We start from the raw sequence: 23,929 nt of genomic DNA, 5'->3' as shown, positions 1-23,929 counted from the left end.
CTATCCTATATAATAAAAGCCTAATATGCTAAGTGTCTGGTCATCCAGTCTGCCGTTCAACCAATCAAAAGGTAATATGCTAATGATATGCTAAGGCCGCTCAACCGCTTGCTATGAGGTGCACTGACCACCAGGGGGCAGACGCTCCCACCAGTAGGTTAGCTTGCTGCTGGGGTCTGGCTGATCGAGACTGAGCTAGATGGGCCAGACACACCCTGGAGCCCTCCCGCATTCCCTCCTGTGTCCCTCCCTGGCCCTGATCATGCACCAGTGGAGTCCTTTGGCCTGGCCTGGCCTGCGTCCTCTCGCAATCTGGGAGCCCTCAGGGGATGTCAGAGAGCCAGTTTCAGCTCAATCCCACAGGCCAGGCCAAGAGACTCCATTGGTGCATGAATTCATGTACCGGGCCTCCAGTCACTAATAAAAGTCTGAGCTAAAGATGTCTGACACAAAGGAGTGCCATTCAATTTCTACTATGTTCACAATCAGAGTAATCTGTAGTGTTGAAGATCAGGACAGTTTCACTTTGGGGGGAAAAAAAGGAGGTAATGATTTGGGTGTGGACACAGGGAATGCTGATAATGTTCCTTTTTTAAAAATTTGGGTGTGAGTATGTACACTTGGTGATAATTCATTGAATATAAATTATGATTGGTGCATTTTCTGTACATATGTTGTACTCAACTAAAAACTTTTAAAAAAATACTAATTAGAATATGTTTAAATTTTTAAAAGTATATTGGAAGATTATTTAACTCTAAAAATATTATTTGGTAATAAATTCTTATAATTGTTGCTATTTTCATTTATTGAACAAATATTTGTTATCTACTAGTTGTCAGATACACACCCTGGTTAAGCAGAAGCAAGGTCTCTGTAGAGATGTGGAACTAGAAAATAGAAAGTTGTGTCTTCTATAACAAAAAGAGAAGAGTCCAGTAGGGTTATATTTAATAAAATATACAAAGTATCATTAATTGGAAAAATAATGGGCTAAAAAGGTAAAATTAAACAGTTTTAATAAAGTGTTATTACATTAGTTTCATGTAATTACATTTGAGTAATCTACCAAAATAGGAGGACAGTACCTCTATAGAACTGACTTGAAAGAAAAGTTAAAAATTATTTCTAATTAGCATAATGGCTATTAAAATATTTGTTTTAAGTTGCTGAAAATACATGTTTCCTTTTGAGTAAGAAAAGCACTTCCTGCTGACTCCCAACCATGTGCTCATGTGCCTAACACTATACAGCCATTCTTTGTTTACAGGTACAATTAACACGAACATATGGCAACTGACTTTTGTTAATGCTCAAAAAAATATTTTCTGATTTCTATCAACCTCATTAACCCCATCCAAGAGATGTAACAAGTCACAATGCCCACGTGGGTTTACTGCTTCAACTATTGGTTATCAGTCCCATCTGCATACTTTTTGAAAAATATAGATTTATGGCTCATCTTCAATGATTCTGACTCACTGGGACTGCTTTCCACTTCAGTGGAAGACAAGTACCTACCATGTAAGTTAACACTAACTTAAACTTGTCAATTGTCAAGAATTCTAAATAATAGAAATTGGTAAGTTTATTACTATCTCCATTGCTAGTTTCTTTTTCTGAATAGTCTCTACTATTTCAGCAGATAGCAGGCACAAGTAAATATTTACTCAACATATTTAATTGAGTAGGTTTTTAAGATCAATAGAAAACAAGTTTATTAAATTGAAAATAACACACCTATAAATATTACTTAAAATTAAAATAATTTAAAGAGAAAATGGAATAAAAATAAATTTACACAATCTTTAAAAATTGTGGTAATACATACATGTCTTTAACATGCTATCACCAAATAGAATATCCATTTCCTATTACATATGGAATTTGTATATTAAAAATTAAAACTTTAGAATAATAAATGACTGTATTCATATTTCACTGGTAACATTTTATTAAAACATAACAAGTTTCCAACATAAATAAATAGATTGGATTTATTTTGTATGAAAATTGTATTATTTAAAACTTCACAAAATAGAGACCCTTCATATTAAATGGTTAGGTCAAATTAATGTTATTGTTAAATCTTAATGCTGCTTTAGGGGTGAAACTCATTATCATTATGATGACAGTTGAACTGGTCATTAAGTAAATCCTATTTTAGAGCAGTTATTTGTAGTTATATGTTGGTGGTTGATGGCCATGGAATCTATAGTTACCAATAGTAGATATAGGTTCTGGTATGGAAGTAATGACAGTGGATGTTAAGATTTAATTTGCAGGCATCCTAACTACAGCTGCGATTAAAAGGTCATTATGAATTTGCCATTTCTGTCAAGTGGGAGTGATGATGTGATCTACTGTATTTACCATTAATAGAGGCAGTGTTTGGTTCAGATGAATAAGTAATGGATGGCTTTGAATAACATGTCAACAGAAGTTACAGTGCTTATAAATTCAAGTGAAGGGTTTAGTGATAGGTATTGTAGTAGTAAGTACAGTAGAAATGATGGTGCATAGAAATGGTAGCATGACTGCGTGAACAATAAATGTGGTGGTACCTACTGTGAAATATGAAAAGTTACAGTACTAGCATATTTTGTTAATGTTGTCATACTATACACTCATTTGAAGGGGCAGTGAAATTGCTAATTGCACTGTAATAGGTTACTTAGAAGGTGATGATAATTTTCTATTAACAGGTAATATTGGTTATGGAGATTATAAATTCAGCTGAAGTCATGCTATTGTGTCTGTAAAGTCAGTTGGGTTAGCATCTGTGTTGATTTTATTCTTATTGAGGTGGTGGCAGTGGAGGTAGAAAATGATGTTTTAGTTGAATCAGAAAGCAAACTAGATTCAGTCACTAATTGAGTCACTAGATTCATATACTTACTGTGGGCAACGTACATTCAGTTGAAGAACAAGTATTGGTGTCTGGAGATTCTGTTAAACTGATGCTAATTACACGTTCATTTAAATGGAAATTTTTCAAATTTGAGTTGAATTTGTTGAATGGTTTATAGTTGTACCTTAAGCTGGAGTGACAGGGGTTGTCAGAATGGATAAGAAAAAGTTGAAATGGTACTGTAAGCTATAACAGTAGATTCAGTAGAAGTTATTGTGATCACAGGCCCAGTAAATATGCAACTGGTACTCATATCTATAGGTGCAATAGAAAAGATAATTGTACTTGTAGTGCATTCAGTTGAAGGAACAATGCTTGCAGTTATGGCAGTAGGTTCAAATTAAAAGATGGCATTCATACTTGTGACAAGGTGGTGGCTGCATAGCGGTTGTAGATTAGATAGAAGTAGTAGGAAGCCTTGGGTGGTGGTCTGAGTAGTAATGTGGGTAGTTGTTGTGGTAGGTGCCTGCTGTGGTGATTATAAGTTCAATAGAGGAGCTAGTGGTAATTGTGATTATGGCCACAGGGGTAGCACTGGCAGTAGTTGTGGAAATCCGTTCTGTTGAAGTGGGGCTGCTGCTGTGGTGGTGGGTTTATTTGAAATGATATTAGTGACTGTGGTGAATATAGGTTTAGTAGAAGCAATAGTGTTGTCCCACATGGTTGCAGTCTTACAGATAGCACTGGAAATTATTGTGGCAGTTGATTAACTTGAAATGGTGGTTGCAGGTTCAGTAGAAGACTGACTGGTGGCTGCTGTGTTTGTAGCCTCAGGAGAAGTGCTGGCAGTAGGTGTGGTAGTTGGTTTACTTGAAGTGGTTTCTGCTGATAAAGTGGTTGTAGATGGAGTGGAGGCAGTACCAGTAGCTGCTGTGGTTGTAGCCTCACTAGTAGTGCTGGTAGTAGTTGTGGTTGTTGATTCGGTTGTAGGCTTGGTTGAAGTGGTAGCTGTTGCTGTGGTGGTTATAGGTTCAGTAGAAGCAATAGTGGTGTCAGAAATGGTTGTAGACTCAGTAGCAGTGCTGGCAGTGTTTGTGGTAGTTGGTTCACTTGCAGTGGTTTCTGTTGCCATTGTGGTTACAGATGTGGTAGAAGTGGTACTGGTGGATTGTGTGGTTGTAGCTGCAGGGGTACTGCCAACAGTAGTTGTGGTAGTCGTTTTAGTTGTAGTGGGGGCTGCTGTTGTGGTTGTAGGTCCAGATGAAGTATCAATTGCTGTGGTGGTCATAGGTTCTGCAGAAACAGTGGTACCTGATGTGGTTGTAGCCTCAGGGGCAGTGCTGGATGCTGTGGTGGCAATTGGTGCACTTGATGAGGTGGCTGTTGTTGTGGTTGCAGGTTCAGTAGAAGTTGTAGTGGTGGCTGTTGTGGTTGTAGCCTCAGTGGTAGCACTGGCAGTACTGGTAGTTGGTCCTGTTGAAGTAGTGGCAGCTGTGCTGGTTGTAGCTTCAGTTGAAGTGGTTTCTACTGATGTGGCAGTTGTAGATTCAGTAGAAGCAGTAGAAATACTGGTGGTTGTAGCCTCAGCAGTGCTGGCAGTGGTTGAGATAGTTGGTTCAGTTGAAGTGGTAGCTGTTGTGGTGGCTGTTGTAGTGATAGCTGCAGTGGTACTGCTGGCAGTTGTGGTAGGTGGTTCTATTGATGTGGTGGCAGATGTAGTGGCAGTAGGCTCAGCTGAAGTGGTGTCTGCTACTGTGGTGGTTGTAGATTCGGTAGAAGTGGTGGTGGTGGCTATTGTGGTTGTAGCCTCAGTGATGGTGCTGGCAGTAGTTGTGGTGGTTGCTTCAGTTGTAGGTTCAGTTGAAGTGGTAGGTATTGAAGTGGTGGTTGTGGGTTCAGTAGAAGCAGTAGTGGTGTAAGATATGATTGTAGACTCAGTGGCAGTGCTGGCAGTGTTTGTGGTAGTTGGTTCATTTGAAGTGATTTCTGTTGCCATCGTAGTTGCAGATGTGGTAGAAGTGGTACTGGTGGACTGTGTGGTTGTAGCCACAGGGGTACTGCTAGCAGTTGTTGTAATAGTTGTTTCAGTTGTACTAGGGGCTGCTGTTGTGCTTGTAGGTTCAGTTGAAGTTGTAGTGGTGGCTGTTGTGGTGGTAGACTCGGTGGTTGTACTGGCAGTCATTGTGGTGGTTGCTTCAGTTGTAGGATCAGTTGAAGAGGTATCTGCGGCTGTGGTGGTTGCAGGTTCAGTAGAAGCAATAGTGGTGACAGATGTGGTTGTAGCCTCAGTGGTAGCACTGGCAGTACTGGTAGTTGGTCCTGTTGAGGTAGTGACAGCTGTGCTGGTTGTAGCTTCAGTTGAAGTGGTTTCTGCTGATGTGGCAGTTGTAGATTCAGTAGAAGCAGTAGAAATATTGGTGGTTGTAGCCTCAGTACTGCTGGCAGTGGTTGAGATAGTTGGTTCAGTTGAAGTGGTAGCTGTTGTGGTGGCTATTGTAGTGATAGCTGCAGTGGTACTGCTGGCAGTTGTGGTAGGTGGTTCAATTGATGTGGTGGCAGATGTAGTGGTAGTAGGCTCAGCTGAAGTGGTGTCTGCTACTGTGGTGGTTGTAGATTCTGTAGAAGCAGTGGTGGTGGCTGTTGTGGTTGTAGCCTCAGTGATAGTGCTGGCAGTAGCTGTAGTGGTTGCTTCAGTTGTAGGTTCAGTTGAAGTGGTAGGTATTAAAGTGGTGGTTATAGGTTCAGTAGAAGCAGTAGTGGTGTCAGATATGGTTGTAGACTCAGTGGCAGTAGTGGCCGTGTTTGTGGTAGTTGGTTCACTTGCAGTGGTTTCTGTTGCCATCGTGGTTGCAGATGTAGTAGAAGTGGTCCTGGTGGTTTCTGTGGTTGTAGCCACAGGGGTACTGCTAGCAGTTGTTTTGGTAGTCGTTTCAGTTGTAGTGGGGGCTGCTGTTGTGGTTGTAGGTTCAGTTGAAGTAGTATCGGTTGCTGTGGTGGTCATAGGTTCTGCAGAAACAGTAGTGGTGTCTGACGTGGTTGTAGCCTCAGGGGTAGTGCTAGAAGTTGTGGTGGAAGTTGGTGCACTTGACGAGGTAGCTATTGTGACTGCAGGTTCAGTAGAAGTTGTAGTGGTGGCTGTTGTGGTGGTAGACTCGGTGGTTGTACTGGCAGTAGTTGTGGTTGTTGCTTCAGTTGTAGGTTCAGTTGAAGAGGTATCTGTGGCTGTGGTGGTTGCAGGTTCAGTAGAAGCAATAGTGGTGACAGATGTGGTTGTAGCCTCAGTGGTAGCACTGGCAGTACTGGTAGTTGGTCCTGTTGAGGTAGTGACAGCTGTGCTGGTTATAGCTTCAGTTGAAGTGGTTTCTGCTGATGTGGCAGTTGTAGATTCAATAGAAGCAGTAGAAATACTGGTGGTTGTAGCCTCAGCAGTGCTGGCAGTGGTTGAGATAGTTGGTTCAGTTGAAGTGGTAGCTGTTGTGGTGGCTATTGTAGTGATAGCTGCAGTGGTACTGCTGGTAGTTGTGGTAGGTGGTTCAATTGATGTGGTGGCAGATGTAGTGGTAGTAGGCTCAGCTGAAGTGGTGTCTGCTACTGTGGTGGTTGTAGATTCTGTAGAAGCAGTGGTGGTGGCTGTTGTGGTTGTAGCCTCAGTGATAGTGCTGGCAGTAGCTGTAGTGGTTGCTTCAGTTGTAGGTTCAGTTGAAGTGGTAGGTATTAAAGTGGTGGTTATAGGTTCAGTAGAAGCAGTAGTGGTGTCAGATATGGTTGTAGACTCAGTGGCAGTAGTGGCCGTGTTTGTGGTAGTTGGTTCACTTGCAGTGGTTTCTGTTGCCATCGTGGTTGCAGATGTGGTAGAAGTGGTCCTGGTGGTTTCTGTGGTTGTAGCCACAGGGGTACTGCTAGCAGTTGTTTTGGTAGTCGTTTCAGTTGTAGTGGGGGCTGCTGTTGTGGTTGTAGGTTCAGTTGAAGTAGTATCGGTTGCTGTGGTGGTCATAGGTTCTGCAGAAACAGTAGTGGTGTCTGACGTGGTTGTAGCCTCAGGGGTAGTGCTAGAAGTTGTGGTGGAAGTTGGTGCACTTGACGAGGTAGCTATTGTGACTGCAGGTTCAGTAGAAGTTGTAGTGGTGGCTGTTGTGGTGGTAGACTCGGTGGTTGTACTGGCAGTAGTTGTGGTTGTTGCTTCAGTTGTAGGTTCAGTTGAAGAGGTATCTGTGGCTGTGGTGGTTGCAGGTTCAGTAGAAGCAATAGTGGTGACAGATGTGGTTGTAGCCTCAGTGGTAGCACTGGCAGTACTGGTAGTTGGTCCTGTTGAGGTAGTGACAGCTGTGCTGGTTATAGCTTCAGTTGAAGTGGTTTCTGCTGATGTGGCAGTTGTAGATTCAATAGAAGCAGTAGAAATACTGGTGGTTGTAGCCTCAGCAGTGCTGGCAGTGGTTGAGATAGTTGGTTCAGTTGAAGTGGTAGCTGTTGTGGTGGCTATTGTAGTGATAGCTGCAGTGGTACTGCTGGTAGTTGTGGTAGGTGGTTCAATTGATGTGGTGGCAGATGTAGTGGTAGTAGGCTCAGCTGAAGTGGTGTCTGCTACTGTGGTGGTTGTAGATTCTGTAGAAGCAGTGGTGGTGGCTGTTGTGGTTGTAGCCTCAGTGATAGTGCTGGCAGTAGCTGTAGTGGTTGCTTCAGTTGTAGGTTCAGTTGAAGTGGTAGGTATTAAAGTGGTGGTTATAGGTTCAGTAGAAGCAGTAGTGGTGTCAGATATGGTTGTAGACTCAGTGGCAGTAGTGGCCGTGTTTGTGGTAGTTGGTTCACTTGCAGTGGTTTCTGTTGCCATCGTGGTTGCAGATGTGGTAGAAGTGGTCCTGGTGGTTTCTGTGGTTGTAGCCACAGGGGTACTGCTAGCAGTTGTTTTGGTAGTCGTTTCAGTTGTAGTGGGGGCTGCTGTTGTGGTTGTAGGTTCAGTTGAAGTAGTATCGGTTGCTGTGGTGGTCATAGGTTCTGCAGAAACAGTAGTGGTGTCTGACGTGGTTGTAGCCTCAGGGGTAGTGCTAGAAGTTGTGGTGGAAGTTGGTGCACTTGATGAGGTAGCTGTTGTTGTGATTGCAGGTTCAGTAGAAGTTGTAGTGGTGGCTGCTATAGTGGTAGACTTGGTGGTTGTACTGGCAGTAGTTGCGGTTGTTGCTTCAGTTGTAGGTTCAGTTGAAGAGGTATGTGTTGCTGTGGTGATAATAGGTTCAGTGGAAGCAGTAGAGATAGTGGTTGTTGTAGCCTCAGTAGTGCTGGCAGTGGTTGGGGCAGTTGGTTCAGTTGAAGTGGTAGCTGCTGTGATGGCTGTTGGTCCAGTAGAAGCCATCGTGGTGGCCATTGAAGTGATAACCGCAGTGGTAGTGCTGGCAGTTGTGGTAGGTGGTTCTGATGAAGTGGTGGCAGATGTAGTGGTAGTAGGCTCAGCTGAAGTGGTGTCTGCTACTGTGGTAGTTGTAGATTTGGTAGAAGCAGTGGTGGTGACTGTTGTGGTTGTAGCCTCAGTGGTAGTGTTGGCAGTAGTTGTGGTGGTTGCATCGGTTGTAGGTTTGGTTGAAGTGGTAGCTATTGCTGTGGTGGTTATAGGTTCAGTAGAAGCAATAGTGGTGTCAGAAATGGTTGTAGACTCAGTGGCAGTGCTGGCAGTGTTTGTGGTAGTTGGTTCACTTGCAGTGGTTTCTGTTGCCATCGTGGTTGCAGATGTGGTAGAAGTGGTCCTGGTGGACTGTGTGGTTGTAGCCACAGGGGTACTGCTAGCAGTTGTTTTGGTAGTCATTTCAGTTGTAGTGGGGGCTGCTGTTGTGGTTGTAGGTTCAGTTGAAGTAGTATCGGTTGCTGTGGTGGTCATAGGTTCTGCAGAAACAGTAGTGGTGTCTGACGTGGTTGTAGCCTCAGGGGTAGTGGTAGAAGTGGTGGCAGCTGGTGCACTTGACGAGGTGGCTGTTGTTGTGATTGCAGGTTCAGTAGAAGTTGTAGTGGTGGCTGTTGTGGTGGTAGACTTGATGGTCGTACTGGCAGTAGTTGCGGTTGTTGCTTCAGTTGTAGGTTCAGTTGAAGAGGTATGTGTTGCTGTGGTGGTTATAGGTTCAGTGGAAGCAGCAGTGGTGTCAGATATGGTTGTAGCCTCAGTAGTGCTGAAAGTGTTTGGGGTAGTTGGTTCACTTGAAGTGGTTTCTGCTGCCATGGTGGTTGTAGATGTGGTGGAAGTGGTACTGGTGGCTGGTGTGGCCTCAGTGGTGGTGCTGGCAGTAGTTGTGGTTATTGTTTCAGTTGTAGGTTCAGTTGAAGTGGTATCTGTTGCTCTTGTGGTTGTAGGTTCAGTAGAAGCAGTAGTGGTGATAGATGTGGTTGTAGCCTCACTGGTAGTGCTGGCTGTAGTTGTGGTTGTTGCTTCTGTTGTAGGTTCGGTTGAAGTGGTAACTATTGCTGTGGTGGCTATAAGTTCAGTAGAAGCAGTAGTGGTGTCAGATATGGTTGTAGCCTCTGTGGTAGTGCTGACAGTAGTTGTGGTTGCTGCTTCGGTTGTAGATTCGGTTGAAGTGGTAGCTATTGCTGTGGTGGTTGTAGGTTCAATAGAAGCAGTAGTGGTGTAGGATCTGGTTGTAGCCTCAGTCGTGCTAGCAGTGGTTGAGATAGTTGGTTCAATTGAAATGGTAGCTGTTGTGGTGGCTGTTGGTACAGTAGAAGCCGTCGTGGTGGCTGTTGTAGTGATAGTCGCAGTGGTGGTGCTAGCAGGTGTGGTAGGTGGTCCTGCTGAAGTGGTGGCAGATGTCGTGGTAATAGGCTCAGCTGAAGTGGTTTCTGCTACTGTGGTGGTTGTATATTTGGTAGAAGCGGTGGTGATGGCTGTTGTAGTTGTAGCCTCAGTGGTTGTGCTGACAGGAGTGGTAGGTGGTCCTGCTGAAGTGGTGGCTACTGTGCTGGTTATAGCTTCAGTTGAAGTGCTTTCTGCTGCTGTGGCAGTTGTATAGTGAGCCAAAGCAGTACTGATAATGGTGGTTGTAGCTTCAGTAGCAGTGCTGGCAGTGGTTGCAATAGTTGGCTCTGTAGAAGTGGTGGCTACTGTTGTGGTGGTGGGTTTAGTTGAAGTGGTAGCTGCTGTGGTGGTTGAAGGTTCAGTAGAAGTTGTAGCAATGGCCATTGTGGTAATAGCCTCAGAGGTAGTGCCAGAAGTTGTTTTGGCTGTTGTTTTGCCTGACACGGTAGCTGCTGTGGTGGTTGAAGATTCAGTGGAAGTAGTACTGGTGGCTGTTGCGGTTGAAGCCTCCGTGGTAGTGCTGGCAGTTGTGGTAGGTATTTCTGTTGAGGTGGTGGCTGCTGTGGTGACAGTAGGTTCAGCTGAAGTTTTGTCTGCTACTGTGGTAGTTCTAGATTCTCTAGAAGCAGTAGTGATGGTTATGGTTGTAGCCTCAGTTGCAGTGCCTGAAGTCGTTGTTGTAGTGGTTTCAGATAAAGTGTTGCCTTCTGCTGTTGTGGTTTCTGTTTGAGCAGTGGTTGCTGCACTAGTAGATTCTGTTGAAGGGCGACCAGTGGTTGTAGTGATGGTAGTTGAAGTGGGTGATGTGGAAGAATCTGTTATGGTAGTGGGAATTATAGGCTCAGAACTAGTTTCAGTTGCAGATGAGGTTGTCTCATGGTTTGAGGGAAAGTGGATAACAATGGAGGTATTATTGTTTTTCCCATTATACACCAAAGACACTATGAGTACTCCGATTGCTGTTGTTATCACACAGGCTAAGAGACAAACCAGGAAGATTTTCCACAGGGACCAGTCACTAAAGAAATTTCGTGTCACCTGGAAAGGATGTATACAAAATTACTGAAGATAAAACCAAATGTTTCAAAAATTTAATAGCATTGAAAATCCTTTTTTATATATTACCTTACTGAAAGATGGTATATGCACAAAACACTATTAATAGCTTCTAATAATAAAAAATTACTCAAATTTAAGATTTCGTTTAAGAAAGACTTGGTCTTTTACTGTCTTTAATACAGGAACAAATAAGTTTCTACCAATTTCTCATGTTTTCTTTTCATATATCTATATCTCAAACTTTAAAAAAAAAGGTAATCAATGTCTTCTTAGAAACTTTATATTCCTGCCACTATCAAAATTTTCTAAACATGTGTGGTGACAGCTGTACACCGTGATTTGAGTGACCCAAAAGATCACCTGATTAAATCTCCTCCCCTTCTGGCTTGTCAGCTATCAGAAATTTAGCTACTTTGAAGCCTTCGATTTTAAGTGCATTGATTAATGGCTTGTCAAATTTCCTAGCTAATTTTTCATACAGATTAGCATTTGGCAGGATGAAATTTAAAATCTGAAAACATTTGTTGAAATCCCACATCTGTTGCCACCAGTTATTTCCATTGGGTAAGATACTTACCCCTTTGATGGAATCCTTTCAGCCATAAAAACGGATGTGATAAGCTTAGAATAAGAACTAACGTCAGTAAAATTACTTTATAAATTTTAAAATACTATTTATATAACAAATTACAGTGGAACCTCGGTTCTTGAACTTAATTCGTTCCAGGAAACTGCCTGAGAAGCGATTTGTTCGAAAACCAAACATTTTTTTGCATAAGAAATCATGTAAATTGCATGAGTTAGTTCCAGACTCCCCAAGTGATTACCGGTTTTAACCTTTCTTATATACAGTACAAGTCTAATGTAATTTATAAACAAACACTTCTTTTCTTAAATTTATCAAACCCCCTACTAGCCTTAAACGAATGTCTTTCAGCCCTTGTTCCCGGTGTATCTTTTAGGAAGTCAGCTTGGAGCATTTTGCTTTTTCACATATCACCACCTCCAAAATGCTGATACTGTCACAGGCTAACTGCTTTTTCATTTATCCAAATCAACAACAGTTTTTCTACCTCTGTGATCATTGTTTCTTTTTTACACCCCATAGCAATATTAGCACTCTTGATGGCCTCTTTAAGGTTTACTAGTAAAGATGTGCTAATCACCCATTTGTCAGCAACAAAAGTAAAAAGAAACCACAAAAAATATTCACAGCATGATTTCCTGAGATGTTACCCAACCCTTAAGTTTCTAGGTAAACTGACCGGGATTCTCTCCTTTGTTCCTGGCAGTGAGGCACTTTTTGTCGTGCTAAAGTACCAAAGCATTTGTTTCCTGAACAACTTGGTGGAGAACCAAATTGTTTGAAATGGGAGACATTTGAGAATCGAAGTTTGACTGTATATATAAATATATATGTAATTTAATATATACAATTTATAGATTTACATATATATAATTTATTATTGTAGAGGAAACACTGCATAGTGTAGAACATGTAAGTCTTCAGATCAGAAAGTCTTGAATTTAAGCCCCATACCATTAATATTCTAACCAAGTTTATTTACTTGTCTAATTCTCAATTTGCCTTATATCAAAAGTGGGGATAATGATATCTATCTCAAAGTGTTGCTGAGAAAATTAAAATCAGAAATACCCTCCTTACATTCTTGCAGAAGGCAGTTCATTGTGGAAATTAGGAGCACAGGCATGGAGTCTCACAGATTTAGGTTTAAATTTTAACCCCACCTTTCACTAGAAGGATGATGCTATTTGGAAATTTGCATTATATTTCAAAGCCACGATTCCCTCATGGGGATCCTATCACCTATTGCACAGGATTACTGTAAAGAGTAAACAAGAAAACAATATGGGTAATGTTTCCCTGCACTTACTAAGTATTCAAAAAAATACTTGCATTCACTAATTACTTCCTTATTATCCCTTTTCCTATAACTGAAAGCAGATCACTAAAGGAAACAAGCACAGAGCAGATGTCTTTGGAGCTTGTAGAGTAGCTCTTAAAAGTCACAAAATATGGAACACGGTCTCAGATAGTAAACCTCAGTTTGGGTGCTGAGAGGAGGTCCCACTAGGAAATTAGAAGCAGCGCAAGGGCACGGGCCACTAAGGCCAAGGATTTAGGGCACCAACTGAGAAAACCCAAAGACAAATGGTCCCAGGGCATCCAGGTCTTAGAAAGGAAGTCAGAGTGGTAGGAGAGGAAGGACCATACTCACATCTCATGTAAGGGAGATAATTCCCTCATTTTTTGTTTGACTCTTTAAAAAGAGGGGCAAGATTAATAGAAACTCCCATTAACCTGCCCTGAGACCTGTGTGTCCATGCTATTACCGCCACTAGCTAGCTGTGTGAATTCTTAAAACATTCTAAACTTCCCAGACCACATTTTTTTCCCATCTGTCACTAAGTAAATACATCTAAAATAACTTCCAGCTCTCTGATTGGTCTGGTTTGTTTGAGGTCATCAGAGACATGTTCTCTAAATAATTCTTATCTATCAAAAGCATTCTTCCACAATGTCTCCTGACAGAGAGTGTAGCCTCTTTTATTTTGTCAGAGTCTCTCCAAATTGTCTCTATAGTAAGATTAACTGGAGGAGGGGTGTGGTCCAGAGCTGGAAGCACTGAACCAACTGGCAAGCGTCAGCATCAATCAATCAAACTCAAGTTTTCATCTTGGTGTGGAAGCAGAGGGGACTCAGAGATCAGACCTTAAGGTGAAGAAAATAGAATAACAAGAAAAGGGTCATGAATATAGGAAATCTGCTTCTGGGTATCAGAAGTGCTAAATAGTTTCTAAGTCAAGGTTGAAAACACATGAGGTCAGAACCAGGAGGCTAACAGAAGGCCCACAGTTGGCTCAGAGGCAGGAAGGGAAAGAGAGTGAGACAGATCACCCACAGACTAGGGCCCCAGAGCCTTAACACATGGCTTCATCTCCACCTGAGCAAGGAGTACAATGTCATTTACTGCCAATGCATCACCTACTCAGTCCTCAAAATAAAAGAGACCCCAAAACTTTATTTTCTTTGACCCTTAGATATTTTCTCCAAATTGTGTCTGTTTTTGTCTTTTCATCATATCATTAACTCCTTAAATGAAAAGCCCAAAAAAACTATGTCTCTTGCATTCCCTCTCAGTGACGTGTTTAAAGGATGCTGTAGATTTTCAAATGTTATCATTAATTGATTAAATGGTTTTCCTCCAAAATATTAGATCAAGAGTATTTCCATGAAAATTATATCATAACCCAGAGAAAGAGTGTTGTCCCAAATATTACCTGACAATGTTGTAATTGTCTGTTTGGAAATTCCGGGTCTCCAAGGGTCCCTGTATTGGTGCAGGCATTAGTTACATTGGTACCAATATCACAAGCTACATTAGTTGATGCTGGAAACCGACATGCTGAACTGTGAGCTTCGTGGGTTTTTGTGCTCAGAAATGGCTGTGTATAGGAAAGAATGGGGAAAAATAAGAACTATTATATTTGATGGCTAAAGTAATATAATTCTGACAAATATAAATCAGATTGTGGCATGACGTATTTGATCAAATAAATTCATGTGAAACCTGCCTGAAAGAACAAATGAACACATTCATTATATTTCTTCTCAAAACAAGGAAATCTAGATAGTCGTCACAAGTTACAGTTAATTATTTTATATAATTACTGATGTTAAAATCCAGGAATAAGCATTATCTTTTATCCTCATCATATTTAATGCATTTGTTAACTATCACTATGTGGCAAGCAGGTATAAATCGGTTATATAAGAAAAAAAAGTCTCACAGTGAAAATTCTAAGACCTTAAGGGCTATCAAGAACAATTTTTAGGCCCTGGCCAGGTGGTTAGGTTGGTTGGAGCATTAACCATTACACCAAAAGGTTGTGGGTTCAATTCCTGATCAGGACACATACAAGAAGCAACCAATGAATGCATGGATAAGTGGAACAACAAAATTGATGCCTCTCTCTCTCTCTGTGTCTCTCTCTCTCTCTCTTTCTCTTTCCCTTCTCTCTCTCTCTCAAATCAATAAATAAACATTTAAAAAAGAACAATGTTTTTGGGTCATATTGAAAATGAGAAAACCAAGATTTAAAGAATTGAAGTGAGATCCTGGATAGAGTAAGTTGCAATAGGTCCACTGCAATCAACCAATCAATAATAATAACTGAAAAGCTTGACAAAAAATAAAATTAGATTATGTAAAATCTAAAAGAGTTTGAAAGAGCTTTACAGAAGTGACCTAACAATCGTAGGCCATTTTCTCTTCTGGGTGCACCAGTTGATTCTGAGTATGAGCTGAAGTTCTGACTACCAAAAGAAGCAAGCAAAACTTTTGGTGTTCATGTGTGGCTGGCATGACAGATTGGAAAATAGTGGAGCCCCAACTCCAAGGCCTTAACTACATTCTGGAGTAGCCTAGGAGGCTGGGGGCCTGGAATGGAAAGTCCGAGTGAAGTCTCCAGCAGTATTCTAATAGTTAGGGTATAAAATCATGCTAGAACAAGGGTGGTCTGGGAAGTTTAGAATGTTTTAAGAATTCACACTGTTAGTTAGTGTCAGTTGGTTCTACACTAAGGACATTTATCAGATTTTGAAGCTGCCTGGAATAGGAAGCTAAACAGTTCATTTTGAAACCTCCAAAAGTCAATCTCAAGAATATAGGCGCAAATATTATAAACAAAAGAATAGCAAATTAACCCCCCCCACACACATACACACACACTATATATATAATGGTTAAAAATCATGACCAGTGAGATCTAGGTCTTTTTTTAAGTGCGGTTAATAGAAAAATAACCCAGATGCACTTTTAAGAAAAAGGAGAATAGTGTGTGTTACATACTCATGGGAGTGTCAATTGTTACATGTAAATCGTTTATAGCTAAAAAAAAATTATAGAATTATCTAGATTTTTTTTTCCTCATAGGACAACAGAGTTTTATTTAAATGTAACCTCTGTTGATTATATTGACTAAATACCTAATTCTAAATGGTTATTGAAAAGGCTGTTGAAATTGCTAGCCCAGTCTCTAAATTCTATTAGAATAAGGAAACTAAATATGTGTATAGACACCGTCCATGGAACAACTATAACTAAGAATAAAAAGGCGTATAATTGTAATTAAATATAGTCAAGAAGAAATACACTTGGGCATAAAGAATTAGTCAATATTTATTTTTCTAAAAGTATAATGCCATGCCAAAGAAATAAAGAAAATAGAATAACAATGCAATGAATAAGAGAAGATATGATACACACGGCATTTAATGAATTTTCTGTTTTCTTTCACATTTTTTAAAAATTTATTTTTTTAGAAGAGTTTTAGGTTTAGAACAAAATTAATAAGGAGATACAGAGATTTCCCAAATACTCTCTAGAGCTCACACATGCACAGCCTCCCTCTTATAAGCATCACTCATTAAAGTGATACTTTTATTTTATTTTTCCATGGATTGACACATCATAATCACCCAAGGTTCACACTTTACCTGAGGGTTTACTCTTTTTTTTAAACTTTATTTTTTTTGTTGTTGAAACCATTAACAGATGTCCTCATTTTCCTCCCCTTTGCCCACCTCCACCCAGCCCCGTCCCCTTCTTACTGTTTTTAAATAGATAACTTTGAATAAATCACAAAGATTTATATTTCATAAAAGTGTTGTATTTCTATGTAGTATTAGTATTATAGCTGTTATTCAGCTATTCAGTTTTCTTGTGGCTGACAAACTTGAACATTTTTTGAACTTTTGTAATTAAATAAAAATTGCTGGCCATACCAACTTGACAGAATGGAATGAAGAAAGATGATGGATATCTACACTGAGAGTGGAGAACCCATGATACTGAAGCTTTGGGGGTAATATCATCCTCACTGTCCTAGTTTCCTCTCTAGTTTAATAAAAGTGGAATCTCTCAAAGTTAAAATTTTGAGCAGTTGGAGATCTAAGAATTATAGTTAATTAGCTCTTGGTAGAAGCCAATAATCTCTATTGTATATATCTAATATGCATCAACTATATTCATGGAATATAATTTTAAATTCTCTGCTCATCCCTGGAAAGAGATTAATTTACCATTTTGTGTGTCCTGAGAGGGAAAAGCAAACTCCTAAATTATCCCTTTTTATGTGGCCTTCAAATGCTACTTTAATCTATTAGTGAAAATGGTCCACAATGTATGCCCAAATATCCAGACGTAAAGTGAAATATTCAGTCAGTGATCAAGATCTGTGCCCTCTTTGAAAACTCTGCCCTGTCTAGGGAAATCTTCAGGATGACTGATTTCTTACTGAAGAGAAATCTTCAACTGAGCACCTTGACACTGTGAAGACAGTGAAAGAGATGTAAGGCCAGAGGGACCGTGAAGAAATCTTCAGAGGAAGAGGATGCTGATCTAGAATCAAGAAAACAATTTCTCTGCCCTGTAATCCCTTGTCAGTGCACGGGGACAAAAATACTTTTCATCTCAAAATCTAACTGTCCATTCAAACTTACACTGTTTTCATTCAACACAATTCCTTTTCTATTTCTAATGATCAAGGCTCTAGTCCAGTGATGGCGAACCTAAGACACGCGTTGTCAGAGGTGACACGCGAACTCATTTTTTTGGTTGATTTTTCTTTGTTAAATGGCATTTAAATATATAAAATAAATATCAAAAATATAAGTCTTTGTTTTACTATGGTTGCAAATATCAAAAAATTTCTATATGTGACACGGCACCAGAGTTAAGTTAGGGTTTTTCAAAATGCTGGCACGCTGAGCTCAAAAGGTTCGCCGTCACTGCTCTAGTCAGACATGCACAGCTACATAAAAGGCAATCCCAACATACACAGTACTAATTTTTTTTCTTTGAAAAACATAAGCAATAGTCAAATGATATTGTATATAACTGAACTCTAAAAGTTAACCTTAATACAATGTTTTACTAAGAAAAGAAATTCATAAGTAGTTAAGTAGAGACCAGTCTAAAAGAATTGCTAGATAATTTGATTCCTAGACCCAACTTTCATTTATAAGATTATCTTATGACTTTGAAAGATATATAGTAATCTTTGTGTTCTAACAAATCTACACATTACACTAAAAAACTAAGTGGTTAACATAAAAATCTATATATCACATTTTAAAAACATAATTTGTTAATGCAATCAAGTATAGAGTGTTGGCTTATGTTTGAATAATGATAGCTGCAGAGAATTATTTGAACAGGTTATGAAATTTTACCCAAAATTGCTAATATCTTATATTAGTGAGTGTTAAAATAAATGCCTCAATTATGCATACATTGCTATGCAGAAAAAAATTAAAAATTTCTAATTAATAAGTAATAAGTAATAGCTAAAAATTGGCTTCCATATAAAACCTTTATTAAGAATTCCTTTTGAGGAAGAACCATGTCATAACAAAAAAATATATATTCAAGTTCTATAAACATTGAACACAAGACTCTGAGCTACCAGAACATACCCGAGTGGTGCCACCAATACTCTCCGGCTGGTTTCCAGAGTGTTCAATATTCACTATGTATTTCCCATGTTTTCTGTCCATTTTTCAGCGGCCGATATCACAAACTCAACTCCAGAAACATTTTTTAGCCTATTCATTGCCCTTTATAGCTGAAACCTTGAGAAATAATTGTGTTGATTAATATTAAATCTACTATGAGACATCAATGTGTGGATTAGACAAAATAATAAATAATTATTATTTATATGGGATCCACCTTAAGGAAGAAGTGGGGTGTAAAGCAGTTACATAAGAAAACAAGCACATCGATCCCACCTCTGTGAATACACTCTAAGGACTACTCCACGAGGCAGCCTGCCTAGGGGAGAAACTGCAAGCATCCAACTCTTCCCTCTCCCTCCTATCACATCATCTCACAGAACCCTTCCTTCCAACTCCAGCAATCGCCCAAGACAGAATTCTGAAATAAGTGAATGTTGCTATTGCTTCTTTACTAACCAGACATGAACATCTTTCCCCTCTTATTGGCAGTGACTTTAAGGCACTCATGACTCACTCAGTCGTGACTTTTCGGGTTCCTCCCCAGCTCTAGAACTTGTTCAATTTATTCTCTCTCTCTCTCTCTCTCTCTCTCTCTCTCTCTGCTTCTGGAAAAAATTAATCTAACCTGGCTTATACTTCCTCAAGCCCCAAAATACAGATAGTTAATCTGGTGAACAAGTCTCTGAATGCATTCACTGGGGTCCATTTCTGTTCTCTTCTTGTGGGATCTATTTGGTGTGGTTCCCCAGAAGATTACTTAAGATCCTGCTTACAATTTAGTAACAGAACACGTGGGTAGATAAAGCTCTTTTAACTTCTGTGAATTTTACTCAAAAGCAAATTACATTTTTTTCTTTGGTAGAAATGGCTTTAGCATGATCTAAAAGACAGTTAGCAAGATTTAAGAAAAGACTTTTATCTCAAATGAAAAGTTATCAATCAGCTCCCAGCATATATATCCAGGGAATCGCAAAGAAAACTGGTGCAGAAAGTTTTTGATGAAAAATGGTGCTTACATAACCTAAAAGTCCAACATGATCTTTTCAGTAATAATTACCGCATAGATAATTATTGGCAAACGAAGCAACAAAGACAAGGTACTTACGCTTTTTTGTTGAAAATGTCTCAGGTAGCACTTTTTATCTACCCAGATAACTATCAGGTTTCAATGATAAGAATTAGCTGATAAGAGTTGCAAGAAGTCTGAGAGAGCTTGTAGTTCAGCCTTGTTGATTTCAAGTTGAGGAAATCTCTGTGTCCAGAGAGGGGAAGTGGTCAAATCACTTGTATAGTGGAACCCGGTTTCCTTTTCAGTCTAATATTCTCTCCATAACTAGTGACTCTGTAGAAAGATGGACAGCCTAGTAGGAAGTCAAACAAACGTCCTTTTGAAAACAAAGTGAAACAAAAATTCCAGACGTGAGTTGGAAAGGATCTGACATGGGGCGCCCATTATACCCTGGAGCTTTCTGAGGCTCACTGAGCCAGACTTTCAGGGGCAGGATCTGAGAGTCTGACTTTTTGGCCAAATGTCAAGTAATCCTTATTCAAACAAAGTTTGAGAAATATGTTAATAAACAATGATTCCAACAATGGGCATGGAGTATCTTCTTATTTTTAGGAAGAAAATAGGGTGTGTGAAGGAACCTCAATTTTCTTAATTTTTCAAAAGAGATAAGTTTTTAAATTGCTTATTCGTTCAACCAGCACTATTGAATCTCTACTATACTCAAGCACTGTGCAAGGCAAGGTGCTAAGTATTCAATGGTGAATAAGTATTCAATGGTGAATAAGAGTCAAGATTCCTGCCCTCCTGTGATTATGTATTAAATATTTTTACCACTTCTGAAGTTCTTTTATAAATTCATTCTTTAGCTAGAGGTTTCATTGGCATTCCATTACTAACCAGAAGCAACGTAAAATGGCCCTAAGGTCTACAGAACATAAAAGGCTCGAAAAATCTAGGGAAGGAATTTCTTCTAAGGAGTAAGAGACAGTGCTGTGCCCACTCCATGCTGAAACTGAGCCAATGAAACTGTGGCTTCTGGGGCTGTGTAAGTAGAATGATCAGGTAATGTATCACTCCAAACCAAAATTCTTTTGTGAGCAAAAAAAAAAAAAAAAAAGCAGTATTAATAATTTAATTTTACAGAGACAACACTATCCCATGCAAACAAGGACATGTGGTCACATAGCTATAAGGAACTCATGTGAGTTAGAAGATTCACTAGTACTAAGCATGACCCATCTGGATAAGCCAATGAATTTAAAAATCAATTTAATATCCACAGTGAACACATATTTCAACTGAACAGAATACATTTTTTAGTTGAGATTTCTTAAAATCAATTATGACATTGTGGTACTAAGACATTTAAATTTTGCACTGGAGTTTCATAACCATTGAGCAGGTGAAAAATGCATATCATTAAGTCACTGACAAAGTAAAATCCCATCCTCACTATCATTAGTTTGATTAACTATTGCAAGAGTCAAAGTAAGAATGAACAAGTATGTTACTATGCACTTACATTTTTAGTATACAATTCAAACTTTCTCTGTTTTTCAAAAAAAACGCTGTTTGTGCTTTTACTTTATCACAAACCAACAGCTAGAGTAGACCGCACCTGAATAATTACAATGTGCCAAGGAATACAGGTAACTCTCATTGCTGTGCTGAATACCTCCTAGAAAAACGCTTTGCTATCTGCAGAATTTTAAGCCAAAAGAATTTGGATCTCTATTAATTGAGAGTGGTTGACAGTCTTTTAACAACTGGTAATTTTTTTTAGCCAAAAGAATGCAAAACCTGTTACCATGTCACCTGTTATAAAAATGAACCACACTGTAGTCTAAAGATTACAACAAAATCACTTTATTGATCAAGTTACCCACTTCAAATACTTCAGTGACTGAAATTTCACCAAGATCTGATACTCATCAAAATATCATATTTTTGCTTTGGTCTTTCAGTGTGATGACAACCAATATGACAAGTCCAGTTCTCTCATCTTTAAAATTAATTTAGGCCAGAACATTATTTGGGTTCATCATGTTGTGTTGAGTGATTAAAATGATAACCAAGCATATATCAGATTTCAAAGCCTTCAGGACAGTATTTAGATTTGTATTTCCAAGTCATTAAACCTGATAAGATAATCTTTTGTAATGCAATGAGATTGTAAGAGAAGTTTTGAAGTGTCAAGTCAAACCAATGCAAAGTTATGCAAAAAAAAAAAAAAAAAATGATCAGAGGGAGAAACTGAAAAATCTATCTGTCTATTTGTCCAAGAATCCACCTCTCTTGCCCTTCCCAACAAAAAACAACTTAACTAAATTAAGGGGTCATTTTCCCTTCACATCAGGAGAAGGCTGCAGGAGGGCAGTCAGAGTTAGGTGAGAGGTAAGAAAACAAAAGTTTCATCCCTCACTGGAGAATGTCACTGGGGCACACTAATGGGTGCTACTCTACATCTGGGTGGCTTCTGACTCAGCCACATCTTGTCATTAATATTATTGACATTTCTTGTGCAGGGCTGCCAATTCCAGTACATACCACATTGATCATATCTAATCCTCCTAATACCTTCCAGAATTAAGTATTATTAGCCTATTTTCCTGATGAAATACCAAGGCATTTAGTGACACTTTATAAGTCCCAATATAAGTTTGTGTCTCCCCATTCATTCACCCAAGAAGTGGTTATTAAATACTTACTATATTCACTATGTCACATTAGATGCTGAGAAAAATATGGAGAATGGAGTAAGGAAAAGGTATTTTAGAAATTTAACCTTTTATGGATGGAACAAAATCAAAAACCACCTAGCAACGGGTGACATTCCTCAGGATACATCAAGGCAGCATGGTTGTTTGCAGACATTACTAAGGAGAGGATGCTGGAATTCAGACCCAAATTACATCACAGGCTTAGAAAATCCCTGGGCAGAAGTCAAGACCTACTAGTTTGCAGACTGAATCTCTATCTGGAGTTCAGACAAATGATCTATATGAGGCTTCCCAAAAGGTGCAATTCAATTTGTGAGGCCTGTTTTAACCCATCTTTGGCAGGCAAAATGATGACTTACCAAACATATCCACATTCCCCTAATGGGAATTAAAGTCCCAGATGAAACTGAGATGGCTAATAAGCTGACCTGAAAATAGATTATCCAAGTGGACCCAATGTAATCACAGGGTCCTTTAAAAGTGGAAGATGGAGACAGAAGTCAGTCAGAGAAGGAGTTGTAACTATGGGAAAAAAAATGGTTATAGAGAGGCAATTTTACTGGCTTTGTAGAAGGAAGAGGACCCCAAGCCAAGACATGTGGAAATACTCTACTAGAAGATGGATAAAGGGAGGTCGTGGGGGAGGGTTCCCCAGAAGGAATATAGCCTGCCAATATCTTGATTTTATCCCAGGTTGAACTTCTGACTTAAGAACTCTAAGATAATTTAGGGTGTTTAAGCCATGAAGTCTTTGGTATTTCTTATAGCAGCCATAGAAATACACCATCCGTCAGGTCTCCCTTTAAATCAGTGGTTCTCAACCTTCCTAATGCCGCGACCCTTTAATACAATTCCTCATGTTGTGGTGACCCCCAACCATAAAATTATTTTCGTTGCTACTTCATAACTGTAATTTTGCTACTGTTATGAATCGTAATGTAAATATCTGATATGCAGGATGTATTTTCATTGTTACAAATTGAACATAATTAAAGCATAGTGATTAATCACAAAAACAATATGTAATTATATATGTGTTTTCCGATGGTCTTAGACGACCCCTGTGAAAGGGTTGTTTGACCCCTAAAGGGGTCGCGACCCACAGTTTGAGAACCGCTGCTTTAAATCTCACTCTCTGATTGGAATTGGTTCTTCTACTTTTATAATCTTCCTAGCATTGTGTTCTTTCTTGGTGCTCATCATAGTTGGCAATTATATATTCATTTTTGTGATTATTTAATATATATTATCCCTTTGGGACTTAAATTTCCACAAGGATGTAGACTGTGCAGTTTTTATCATCAATGCATCCCCAGCAACTGGCACAGTCCTTTGCATATGGTGGACCCTCACTAAGTATTTACAAGATCAACATAAAGAAGGATTCCGCGTGCCTGCAATGCATTTTACAGGTAAAAGGGAAAAAAAAAATTTGAAGTTCAGAGAGGTTCAATAACTTATCTAAGGAACACAGCAACTAAGTTGCAGTTTTGGAACTTGAATACCAAAGATTTGACCCTAAGACTCAGATCTGTGGCTTGGCCATTCATGATCCATTTCTTAGCAGAACCTCTGGGGGTAACCTCTTATTGGCAGTTATTCTCTCTCAATGAATACCTCCTTCCTCAACAACTCATGCCTTTAAGGAAACTAGGAGTTCTACAGCTCATACTCACCACCCTCCAAAACTGACTGAGACCCAATGGACTACAGCATCCAAACCTGCACCAAACTGACCAAGGCAAAATCCCGATGCTTCTTCATAAAATAAAATAAAAATTACAATGCAGGACAAGAAAGAAAACTAGCATTCTTCAATTTTACCTTTAAGTGAAGGGATAAATGTCAGGGGTTATCCATAATTTATATTTTTAAATTAAGAGTACTGGGTAAAAGTCAATTAACTAAACAATAATTAGGCAGTGACACTGTCCTGCTAGTTTTGCCATGACCTTTCATGACTGCGCCAATG

The 23,929-nt window shown here is 39.4% G+C and overlaps 1 protein-coding gene across 1 annotated transcript; it reads right to left on the bottom strand.

Annotated features, from left to right (window-relative positions):
- Window positions 1-3,617: 3,617 nt before the first annotated feature.
- Window positions 3,618-18,267, bottom strand: LOC139013474 (mucin-2-like). Its single transcript, XM_070419502.1, has 3 exons — window positions 18,187-18,267; window positions 13,989-14,153; window positions 3,618-10,664 (listed from the first exon to the last, which is right to left on the bottom strand). Exons 1-3 carry the CDS (start codon window positions 18,265-18,267, stop codon window positions 3,618-3,620), a joined length of 7,293 nt encoding a protein of 2,430 aa, XP_070275603.1.
- Between the last annotated feature and the right edge of the window lie 5,662 nt (window positions 18,268-23,929).

This window comes from Myotis yumanensis, unplaced genomic scaffold (genome assembly GCF_028538775.1).
Source record: "Myotis yumanensis isolate MYYU_CA2020_CCGP unplaced genomic scaffold, mMyoYum1.0.hap1 SCAF_7, whole genome shotgun sequence".
Classification (NCBI taxonomy): Eukaryota; Metazoa; Chordata; class Mammalia; order Chiroptera; family Vespertilionidae; genus Myotis; species Myotis yumanensis.
This window is presented reverse-complemented; position numbering and strand designations above follow the sequence as displayed.